General features: G+C 34.7%; 1 protein-coding gene across 2 annotated transcripts in view; it reads right to left on the reverse strand.

The window, feature by feature from the left end:
- Window positions 1-563: 563 nt before the first annotated feature.
- LOC111056304 (conserved oligomeric Golgi complex subunit 7) overlaps window positions 564-12,793 on the reverse strand; it is a 35,337-nt gene continuing 23,107 nt past the window's right edge. The window contains exons 12-15 of one of the 2 annotated variants that reach the window (XM_039425867.1): window positions 8,358-8,437; window positions 7,034-7,168; window positions 3,596-3,839; window positions 564-2,267 (exon numbers count right to left, since the gene is read on the reverse strand). In XM_039425867.1, the coding sequence (XP_039281801.1) occupies window positions 2,098-2,267; window positions 3,596-3,839; window positions 7,034-7,168; window positions 8,358-8,437 (629 nt within the window). In that variant the 3' untranslated portion in view covers window positions 564-2,097. The remainder of the gene's footprint in view (window positions 2,268-3,595; window positions 3,840-7,033; window positions 7,169-8,357; window positions 8,438-12,793) is intronic. The other variant, XM_039425868.1, reaches the window with a different exon arrangement.

A 12,793-nucleotide genomic window follows, 5' to 3' on the forward strand; every position in this document is an offset into this window, starting at 1 on the left:
AGATTGTCAGCGTGATTTACATAAGATTGTCAGCGTGATTTACATAAGATTGTCAGCGTGATTTACATAAGATTGTCAGCGTGATTTACATAAGATTGTCAGCGTGATTTACATAAGATTGTCAGCGTGATTTACATAAGATTGACAGCGTTGGTCGAATGAGAAACATTGATGCTAATAATATTATAAGGAATGCTGAAAGTTTGAAGTGAATCTCACTTCAGAATAAAACTTGAAAATTATGACTCAAAATGTTTTATTAAAATGAAGATTTGTTTTAGTTTAAAGAACTTTGGAATTTAAAATGTACTTTTCAAAACTACAATTTTTCTGGAAAAATTCTAGTCAAATGTTAGTAAGCTGGTTAACAATAGAGCCACCTGGACACAGGGGTACTAGTGGCGTCCACTACATCTTTTGCCGTTAGTAGTGGCAGCTTCTAGAATTTAGTCCATTGTCCCTGAGCGAAGAGGCTCGGATGTTCCTAATTTCCCTGTGTACAGGAGGGGGGCTTGATGATACTTAACGCAGGATATTTGAAAGTGAGAGCAAATAACCATTAGTTTGACTGAGAAAAGTCTATTTATTCAACAATAAATACATATTTATGTACAAAATCAATACATTGAGCTGAATCTCACTTTTACAGAGATGCTTCTTCTTCTTCATCATATTCTTCTCCTTCTCCCTCTTCTTCTTGGGAGAAGGGATGTATGGAAGATTTGAAATAACTGTCAACTAATTTTTAACCTAACTTAAATTTTATTGTTTCATTTTTTAGCTTAGATGTTGCCATTTAAAATAAGAACAGAGAAAATTTTAACATTGATTATAAACAAAAAATAGTATCTGTTAAATGGCGGATATATCCATCACTGAGCTTAAATGGAAATCGATGATTACTCTATCTCAATGATTTCCATCAACACACTCCTGTACAGGATGAGAGACGTTGTCTATCAATACTCCTCTACAGCATTTTCCTTGCAATCACAAGTGAAAATCGATAATCCATAAACACTTGAAGCCATTAATAGAGCAATATTAGAATAAATTGACGGCCAGGACAGCCGAGACACCCTTCAGTCTGCTAGTGCTAGCTGGTTGCGGGTTTGAATCCCGCCGGATTCCGTCGAATAGGCATGGGCTTTTGACCATCTCATCAGATCACCCTCGCACTTCCCATTACCCAAGCACAAGCAAAAAGCTCAGGTGATCCTCAATATATATAAAAAATTGAGTGGTTTCTCGTGAAATGCTTCAGACAACCTGCTTTGGATGACTTTGAGCATAAGAGCTAAACTAAATGACGAGTAACAAGGTATCAGAGTTTTCAGGTTACAACTGATCAATTTCAAGGCCTCTAACATGAGTTAACAACTGCTCTTAGGCAGCCGGAACCAACGACTTAACATGTCCATCTGAAACACAGGAGTGGCCCAAGAAAAATATATGTTATTGCCAAGATTCGAACCCAGTGCTCCTCTGGTTCACAAAGCAAGCGTCTGAACCACTCGGTTACGGCCACTCCAAGAAATAATATGAGCTTAAGACATGTAAGATGATTTGGACAACTTCTCACAACGTTTACAGGAAGATGTTTATGAAATTAGTCGCCTTGTGACAAATGTTATATTTTGTTCATAAACAATGTCTGAATTCGCTCAATTCTATAATAGAGAAAATATAGCAAAAGAAGATGGAGTAAAGATGATCAGAAGATCCCATGGTATAGGTTTATTATGTTCCAAATTTCAAGCAGAATTTTTTGTTGAAACAAGCTGATTACTGCCGAATACTGTCTAATATTACCGTTTTGTGAGCGTCTAAGAAATCACAGTATAAGAGAATACTAGCATCACATAGCTTCACGAAAAATAACTACTAGAGCTATAAGCTTGAGTTAACAGAGAAATTTGAAGCATAATGCCTTATACCATGATTTATCTTATTATGATATCTTTTCTCTATGATTCCACTTATTTGTAATGGCAAAATTCAAGTTACACATTAGAAAAATAAGATTTGAGTTTGATAGAAGAATGAGAAAATGTCAGTTTTGTCTATGAGCCGCTTTACTGTTACTGGAATGCTATTTCAAGTGGAAGGAATGTCGCGCATCTGCCTGACGGCGGCTACCAGCTTGGGTGGAGCACCGGTCGTCTGTGATTGGTACTCGTCGGCGGGAACTTTCAAGAGCACCGACACGTGTTGCAGCGAATCAAGCAGACCGAAGCCGAGGTCTTCCAGCACGTTGCCCAGGTATTCTGCAGCAAAAGCCACAACAATTTCGTTCAAATATTTAAAAAAATCAGCACAAATTAGATAGGTCAAATGTTCAGCTACTTACAGTAATCATTGCCATTACGGAAAATGACAATTATTCTCTTAATTTTCCCGTATGAATGTCTTGTACTGAAAATAGCCAACTACTATTTCTTATCATTGCAAATTCACAAAATACAGTGATCCGTGGGAAAGTGGATAAAATGTTTAGCAGCCTAGAGATATAACCAAAAGGTTTTAGCCAGTTCTCTTCAGAGTTATCGGATGTGTAATGAATGGAGGATTTAAAATAGATCTGAATCCTCCTCCATAAGCTAGGATCCCTCCTTCAATAATTGATTGAACAAATGCGTAATAAATTGTTAGGATTTCGTTCTTGTTCAAATATTCTCCAAGTTTCCTAAAAACGTAAATCATTTTTCTTAGTCTGCTGTTCTAATAAGCAACATGTGCAGACCAGTTGAATCTATTATCAATAATCACACCTAGATATTTATAAGAGTCTACCCTTGCAATTGACTCACAGTTACAAGAGGTATTGTTAATGTTACCACATGTATGCAGTTTGACCCCTTCAACTGAGGTGTCGCTAGCATCTCTCAGGGAGACCGGCATGAACTTTGTCTTACTGACATTGAGTGTCAATAAATTATGGTCAAACCATGTTTTTAATGACGCCAAGTCTCTCTTTGCCCTATTCAGTACGGATTCCCAGTCAGGCCCCCTAACCAGTATAGCAGCGTCATCTGCAAAGAGATAGATCCTGCTATTTAAGTTCAATATTGCAAGGTTATTTACATAAATCAAGAATAATAATGGACCTAGGGTGCTTCCTTGAATTACCCCATATTCTACTTGTTTCAGCTGGCTATTTCCTCCATTTATAACAGTAAACTGTTTACGGTTACTGAAATACGATTTAAATAAATAGTAAATCACATAGTCATAACACTCGATCAGGAGGAATTGTTCAAAGACATAACTTGGAAATCTTTAAAAAGAGGACAACTTATATGGGTGATAGATACTTTAGCATGCTGCCTAGTAATTTGAAGTCTATAGAAAATATAAGATGTTTCAAAGCTCATCTGAAGAACTATCTGGTGGGAGTGTCTTTGTACTCCTTTCAGGAATTTATTCAGGAGTAATTTTATGCGATTTCGACATTGACTGTATTTGTGTGATGTTTTGTTCTTTTAATTTTCTCTGTTTAATGTGACAACATGTGTATGTGACAATATTCAATGTACTTGTACATTTGATGAATAAATATGATGATGATGATGAATGAATGACCGAATGAACTCACTGATATCGATAGCCAACTGCTTGCTCTGTGTTGCAGTGAGTTGAGTGGTGGCGAGTATATGGTCGAGGTAGGTCTGACAGGCCCCCCTTGCCACCATGCCCAGCAGTAGGTCAGCGAATCCACCTCCACCCTGACCCACACCTCCACCTTCCACCTGCAGGGCCCCTGTCAGCGACGGGTTGTCGCCCCCGCGAACCAGGAACGGCTCCAGGTGCTGGGGGAGGGTCATCAGGTATTCACCTATCTGTCCACGTACAAACCAGACATTAGAAAACAAATTTCGAATAAATTATAGTGATCGATACACCAAGTATACTTCTTAAATGCTTTAAGAAGAGAGGATATCAAATTTGTCACCTCACAAATGGAGATTTCCCTCCTATAACCACTACTAAAGGTACATCATAGATTTATAATATAATTAAGGAAATTATTATCGATGAAAGCTTCCTTCAATGTATTTATTGTAATGTAATTAAAGTATAATAGTTGAGAATAGTCATTTTTATTTTTGTAATGGAAGGTGGTATTTTTATATTCAAAATGATAAATGCTGGAAGAAAATGAACGGTATATGTTTTGTAGAAATTTAGAGTACCTATTAGAAGGAATTGTAATTTTTTTTATTTTAAATTATTTTTGTAGAGGAAGCTATTAACCTAAATTTAAATGACCGTATTTTGTGATATAGATTTTATTTGTTTTGCTGATTCTAATGAAAAGCTTTCTTGATTCTTAAGGAAACACCTATCATGTAATTTATTTTTTAAAATTACACTATATGTGTAATTTATGTAAGAGAGCAGACTGAACAAACTAACAACAATACTCGAAAGACCTTGTTATGAAAAGTTGTTCAATCAACTAGTGAATTAAAGTTTGGTATTATGGAATAATAATTATGCACCCATCTCTTTGTATAAAGGGCATGACCCTGATTACTAATAAATTCTTTTCTATTAAATCAAGATATTGAAGTAGGTAATGTCTATTTGTGTTTTAAAGTAATGAGTATTGATTTGAGTTTTATATAACCTAAAGTAGGTTGGCTTTATGATATAACTGAAGTTGAGTTAATTTGAATTATCCTAGTTTTTTTTATATTCTAACAGCGGTCAAAGTATGGGTCCATCAATGTACGAGTCCATCAATTTACGGGTTCATGAATGTCTCGTGAACGTGTGTCTCTTAGCCGCTGAGATGCCTCTGAATCGATGGCAGTCCTAGAAGCTTGGGGTATGCTGTCTCCTATCCATCTGGACGTGTAGAGCTCGATCACCGAGCCTAGATTCAAATTGAAGAAACAGCTTTGAGGTAACAACTTTTTCCAAATTAAACAAACGTCCAAGGAACTCCGGATGTGACAGAATGGGTTTTAGTGACTATAGACTTTCAAAAAGGGAGGGGGGGGGAGGTAAAAAGTGAACCATTCGATCAATTAAAACGTGCGGAATTAGACTTTTGTTAAATCGTAACTTTGAGATATTATTGGGGATGGATAGTTTACAAATTTTATCAATTTGGTTTGAGTGATAGATTTTCGGTTGTATCTTTACATTGAAATGTGAGGCCATATTTTCTCTGTGAGGATCCAGCTGGGAATTTCAGTTTTCTTTAAATTTATATTTTATAATCTACTAAACTACTAAAAGTTGAATTAGTATATGAAATGTTTAAAGGTCCCTTATTGATAAATTAATGTTTTAAAATAATTTTGGTCTTAAAGTTGTAAAGGATCGAATAGAAGTTTCAAGGACCCTAGCTTTTCTAAATTTTGTTTTGATATCACATGTTTTGAATAGTCTTCCTATGTAGAATTCCGTGATGTGATACTTGAGGAATATTTGTCTTTGCAGCTTTCATGATATAAAGATACAGAATAGATATTATTGGGGATTATTAATATTTTGATAATGTTTTGATACTGTTCTAAAAGTTTCCAAGTGTGTTCTAAATGTTCTAAGAATTTTATGTAGATCTTTCTTTTAAAAGATGTATTGTTATTTATGATTGACTTCTGAGAAATATCTATGATAATTTTCAATTCTTCTTTCTGAAATTAGAGTCCTTTAAGCTTCTTATGATTCAATCTAAAACGTTTTCAATGTAGAGCAGACAGAGTAGGTTATTACCGAATTATCTATATCAGAGATAACTTTCTAAATTTAGTAATTTTATTTTCGGTTTTCATGATGTAACTTCTTTTTGTTACATTAACTGTTGAATTTAACTGTAAGAGGTGACAATATAGTTGATATCTTCTCTCTATTTCGTTGTCTCTCTTGTCATTTCTGGTTTCCCGTTCTCTAGCACTAGGTATGTTCATCAAGCATCCCTTTTATTAAGTTATATTGTGTGTGCTTCTAAATTCTAAATTCCAAAATTAACTTTCCAAATTCATAGCACGGCACAACAGGAGAGCCACAGAAAAATTAACACAAAAAAGTTTCAATAGATTCAAAAAACCAGTTCACTTGCTTATCATATTGAAAGTCAAAATAATAAATTCGGCAGATGTAATGAGATTGCTAAAATGCTGTCACCAGCTATAGAGCTTTTTGCATCACAAATGGATATTACAAGGACGCTGAATGTCCTACGGGAGAGCTTAAACTGCATTGGATTCTCATCCTCAACGCAACTACCGTACTGATGTGTGCAGTATACTATGATCAAAGCATAGTGGAGCAGCGAAGGTGAGTGTTTAAGAGACTGTAGCTGAGAGTGCTTAAAAATGCATGCATGTATGTCAGCTTCCTGCTACCTTCCACCCTAACTTCGCCGCATCAATATGATCTGACACATTTAAATTCATGCATTATTGTCAAAACTCTCAGCTACCTTCTCTGATATACTCTACCTTCACCGCTCCACTATGCAGCGCCACCTAAGGCAATTCAAAGCTGTTCTACTGCACTAATGAATTTAAACAAATAAATTATTACAACGAAATATATATCTTTGTAACTTGTCTTTTGGCCCATGAGTGAATAAATGAAATGTTTTCTAATCAGTAGTTTATAAAATGCAAGCTCAGCAATAATGTTGGGTTAGGTTAGATTGGATTCATTCCGTTCATGTACATTAAAAAAAGCATTTGCATGTCTGTTTGGATTTCAAAGTATTAGGCCGATATAATATTTGAGTGGATATTTCTTTAGAGTTCATAGAGTAGATACAAGGATATCTATCGTTTATTAATATCGTTTAGGATATCTCTCAGTTTAGTATATGATGGAAATAGTGATAATTCATTCTATGAAGGGATTTCAGCGCAGCACAAGCAATGATATATGATTATTTGGAATGAAAGAATAATACTTTATTGAATATAGATGATTATTGACTAACAAATCGGGTAGTTTCTGTTCACTCTAAAGGGCTACACATAAATTCGAGCTACATGTGTTCTATTATACTCTGTGGGTGAGTTCCTACCTCGGTAATGTACTCCTGGGGCGCAAAGCTGTAGTCGGGCAAATTGTGGTGGGCGCTTTTGGTAGGCGAGGCCGCGGCGCTCATCCACGACTGGGCGCCTTTGTCCAACAGGGCCGCCACCGGGCTGAAGATCACCTACAATTCAATTCCACTTTTATTCTGAATTATTTTGTCTCAAAACTCGAATCCCCCTTACTGCTGTATTTTGTGGATCATTTTTGAGCAATGCTGACAGTTTGTAGTGAGATTATAGTGCAACACTTTCTAAGGCTGGCCACTAAGGACAGGACATGCATGATGAACATGTGTGTACACACATGACGTCATGCATTGTTGTGTCATCACTTTATTTTAGGTTTTTCATCTTTGATTTCTTGTTATAATTTCTTGACTACTAATTATTTTTGTATCATTATAATTTGTAATTTTTCAGTTATTTAATTATTGTGATTGATTGTTTATTGTATGTTAAAAGCCCCTCACTGATGACAAAGCATGTGTGTCCTGTCGTTGGTGGCCAGCTTAACAGAGCAGCTGGATATCACCTAAAGTTTAATACACATTTTATTCTGAATATACAGTATTCAGCTCAAAATTCAAATGTTCTATATTCTGTTTTTCTTTCTTATGGAATTATTGTACACAGATTCACTGCGAAATGTCAGTATGCCTTGTGTATAATATCAATGCTTTCCATTTAACCGATGCTGACAGTTTACGGTGAATTCCGCTACGTATAAACTATACAGTACTATACACTGGTACTATACTATCTCACTATCTGCTATAGAGTGATAAATAAAAGCTGAAATCTTTACTTTTATATGATTTGTCTTTATTCTTATAAGTATAGAATACTCAATTATTGTATTTGGAACTCGCTCCTCACTCACAGGCATTTGCCCATATGAGGAGCCTTCTTCACATTTTATATTGTTTATATATTGTATTTTGTAAAAGAAGAAGAAATAAATCAATTTCATAATTGAAATTTCAATTCACTTTAGACTATTAGCATTAATGGGATGAAAATCATTGCTATTGTTTATAATGAATGCTGATAGTTTAAAGTGGATTTCACTATAGAAGCAATTTCCAGAGAGAAAAGTGAAAGTAAAAGCACATTCTTAGATGCAAGCTAAAGTAATAGTTTTAAAGGCCATGCTTTATTAGATCCAGAGACATAGAAATTGTAATTTTTGTAGTGTAATTGACTTTAAATTGCCGGTACTTCTTGTGTAGAATATCAATGCTCACTGAGTATTTGTTGAATGGGAAAGAATTGATGTAAACACAAGGAATGTTGACAGTTAGTTGTGATTACCTTGTATGTGGAGTAGTGTACATCGCGGCAGAACTTCTCCACGTTCAGAGTAACCGATTCCAGGCAGCTGGTTGTTACACCTGCAAATAGAAAACACATTTATCTATTGAATCGAAGATTTAGGCTCCATTCAAACTAGCGCGACTCAAATCGTACAACTCCAGTCGCGGATACTCCAGTCTATCGGACCATACGGTTTGAGTCGCTTGTCTTGCTCATTGACCCTACTCTACTTGCCAGAAGTCGTACGACTTATTTTTGAAGTTGCAATTATCGGCTTATTTCTAGAAGTTTTTTTTTGTGATTTTCAAGTTGATAATGTTGTATATTATACATAATTCTACTACTTTTTTAACAAATTTGATATTGGACGTGTGCTTATTTATGTTGCGCTATTTCACTTCAAAACCCTAACCTCACTTTTTCGAAGATACTCGATACTCAAGTCGCTTGGCGACCAGCTTATCAAGTCGTCGAGCAACTGAGTCTCGCATTCATGGAGTCACTAACACTGCAATCGCCAAGTCTGAGAGACACTATTTGAAAAGACATGCCTCGACACAGCATGCAATTGAATTCTGATTAGATATTTTGGTAGTTCCTTAATTTATAAATAATCTACAAACAATTTGGCGACGATGCAGAGTTAGAGAAGAATAGAGCTATCTGCTTTTTCAAATAACTGACAAAGATAACAAACAAATGTTAATCAGATGCTGACTTGAAAACCTGAAACTCACCATGTAGAAGTGTTTTAATATCCTTTGCAAAACCAACAACAGACCGACAGATAGTGCTATAATATTAGGCTATATTCTATGCGGTTCGTGATATTTTTCGAGCTTTTTCTTTCAGCATTTTGAAAAAATATTTCAAGTAGGTCAAAAATGAGAAATAAAGTCTAAATAAGGTAGTACTAGGTTGAGCAATCTATCTTCACAAATTGAATCGAAATTGATCAAATTTCATTGGTTGGGCTTCATAGGTTGTAACTTCAAACTTTGAGTTTTCACTTTTGTAAGCAATATGTGCCTTTACTGAATATGTAAGGGTGGAAAAATGAAAAACAAGAAAAGAACGTACAGATTTTTGATAATTCAAACAAACAATAAATTATTTGTACAAAATTAGAATTATAATTAGAAATAACGAAATAATAATAGACAGATGAATATTTCAAGGGCTACTCGCTTTGCTGCTAGTGAAGATTCATTTGTTGTGGTTATGAAAAATTTAAAACAATGACTCAGTAGTCACCTACCTTAATGAAAATGGGCTTCCCAAATTTGGCATCCACTGGTTGAAACGCGACGTTAATTATTAATTAAAAATAAAAAAAACTGATCTAATGAAGTGGGTTCAGATCCCCTCCTATTCAATAATACAATTCTCTTTAAACTGCCCGAACTGTGACAGGAAAACTGTATTATAAAACAAGAACAAAATCTATCCCCTTCACCAGAACAGCCGGACTTACTCACAGTCCTATCGAACGAGCTCACACACCACAAAAGTAAAATTTTGGGTATTAATATATAACTCAGTCAATGCCAAACATGAAGCCATTTCAAATACATATTTTTATCAGTCGCACAAGCGAGCACGTTTGTTATCAAAAACAAAAGAGAAGCTACAATAATTTTGATAACAAATGAAATAAACAATCTTTCTGTCGATGACACAAATTGTTCAAAGGCAAAAACACCGTTCATTAAACTTTTCTAAATTAAAACTCTAAAATCCTGATCAATATGAGATAAATATATGATTCATATATATGTCCCATATGTCCCATATGACCAGGTGACACATCACCCATCCCGCTGAAAGACTCGTCCCTGAGTCTGTAGTCAAGAGGGGAACAACAAAAAAAAAAATTAAACAAAATAATATACACCGGAAACAAACGTGTGCCTGATTGACTTGATAATGCTACTATACATTGAAATCAAACATTTACATAGAAAGGTAGGTTACTCAAACTAAATTACAAACATTCAAATCAAATTCAAAATGAAACTATGCTGCACAATAACATTGATTATATATGAAACTAACTTTCAATATTATACACATTAATATACATTGCACTTTAATTTAATCTCATCTTGGAAAAAAACGTACATGAGTATTCAACTTATTATTATTATTATCATCGATGTCTTTTACATCCGATTCTTGCAATTCATCACGTTTGTTACGTGAAAAGGGGCCCCTATACTCTGTCGCCGAGAACTGAGCCCCCGCTACAAGTTTTTTGAGTCATTCTTTCTCCCATTGTACCTACACGACATAGTGGAATGATTTTTGGCATTGCATATATGACTAAAAAATTCATCTTCCATTTTTTTGTTTCTCAAATTAAACCTGCATTCAGCTGTCGTATGCGTAGTGGTCTCACATATCGCACACCATCTTCTTTGAAACTTGATATTTTCTTTGTGATGAATATCTCCCTCTCTATCATTCCTATTTCTTCGATCAAACCTATTCCCTTCAAATCTATTTCCTTCGAACCTATTTCCTTCAACCCTATTCCCTTCAAACCTATTTCCTTCAACCCTATTCCCTTCAAACCTATTACCTTCATACCTATTTCTATTAAACCTTTGACCCTTCTCAATACCATTGTTGAATTTGCTCCCATAAGACCTATTATTTTCGTTGCCACTCGTATTGCTGTCATTGAATCTTCTCCCCGATAATTCTTTTTCCGCAATAAGTTTATCCACATTTCTACTTATCTGCATAATGTGATGATCATATGAATCCCGTTGAACTATTGAAGCTTTGCCTTGACCTACTCTATCTTCCACTATGTATTGAGAAAATTCAAAACGCTGTAAATTTCTTTCTAACTCATCGATGGATTCGTTGGGCAGCATTATTACCCTATCCTGAATATGAGGTAACAATCCTTTCAATACATATTTTATTTTCCTACCTTCCGACATATGCGGGTCAACTTTTGAGCACAATCCTAAAACTTGGGCCATATATTCCCTAGCTGCTTCACACGGTTTCATTCTTATGTTTGTCAACTCCATTTCATACCTATCCATGTGAATAGGCTGATAATACTTTTCGAGCTCAGATCGAACATTTTTGTAATCCCATCTATTCGCTTCCGTCAACGAGAGTTGGATCATATCTAAATATTTCAAAGGACTGCCTTCTAAGTAAAATGGTAGATATAGTAATTTATCCTTTTCATCCCACGAATTTGCATTTGAAACTCTTTCAAAACGAATAAAAAATCTATAACATCCTCCGATTTCTTTCCTCCATATATCCGTGGAGCTAAGAAAGGTCGCTTTTTATCAGCCATATTCAATGTTTCAAATGAACCAACTGTATCCGATTTTATAATAACGTCTGTCTGAACCGCACTATCTTTATTTTCAATAAAAGTTTTATTAAGAATATTTGAATCCTCGTCTCCAGATATAGGTTGTTCACTTTTACTAACTTCTGAGGAATCCAGAATAAATTTTCTTCTCAACGTCTGCTCTAAAAAGACAAGATTGGGATGCTGTAACGCTAATTCGTTCGATAACCTGACCCCTTCTATTATATGATTCAGAGCTTTCTCTTGACTAAGTAAATGCTGGTCAGGTTGTAACAACGACAATTTCAAGATCCTAATATGAGATCTCAAAAAATCTAAATCCGCATTTGGGGGAACAAACAATCTATATTGCTGAGCTATAAACAACGCTTCTTTAAGATTCAATTCTTTTGTACGAATATTTCTAAGATCTACCACTGCACTCATTCCATAATACAAATATAAATGAGAAGATAAATCACAACAACAACACAGCAACAAATGAAAAAATAAAATAAAATAGTGGACACAATTTTTGAATACTAATATGATAAGAAGAGGCGAAATGAGGTCAAATGAAAAAAATAAACTAATGATACTAGTACAATAAAAAAGAAACAAATAAAAATAAAATAAAGTTAATAGAGAAAAAATAGGACTTGAGAAGAGAAAAAAAGAATTGAGGGAGTATAGTATAATATTATTTATCAATCATGAGTCAGCTATAGAGCGATATGCTAGCTCACAGGATTTCTTAAAGGTTTGGAAACGGTTAGCAAACGGATCAATGATGCAGTGGCTTATTCTATTGTACAAACGTACAGCTCTGTATAATATGTAAGAATTGTAATGATGAGTCGTTCTGATGAATGGCATGTGAAACAGAATATTTGGTCTTGGTCTATTAAACGGGACATAAAGTTGCAATATATTTATAAATTCTGGCATGAATACTTGATTGTTTAGGATAATAGCAAAAGGAAACCGACAGATCTCCTTTCTCCCAATCTTTGAACATTAAATATCAACCTTAGATTGTCTGTTGAAAAAGCTATCGGGCAGAATGCGTTGAACTTTCTAAAATAAAGATACCCTAAAAATTTATACC

Source organism: Nilaparvata lugens, chromosome 4 (assembly GCF_014356525.2).
Source record: "Nilaparvata lugens isolate BPH chromosome 4, ASM1435652v1, whole genome shotgun sequence".
Classification (NCBI taxonomy): Eukaryota; Metazoa; Arthropoda; class Insecta; order Hemiptera; family Delphacidae; genus Nilaparvata; species Nilaparvata lugens.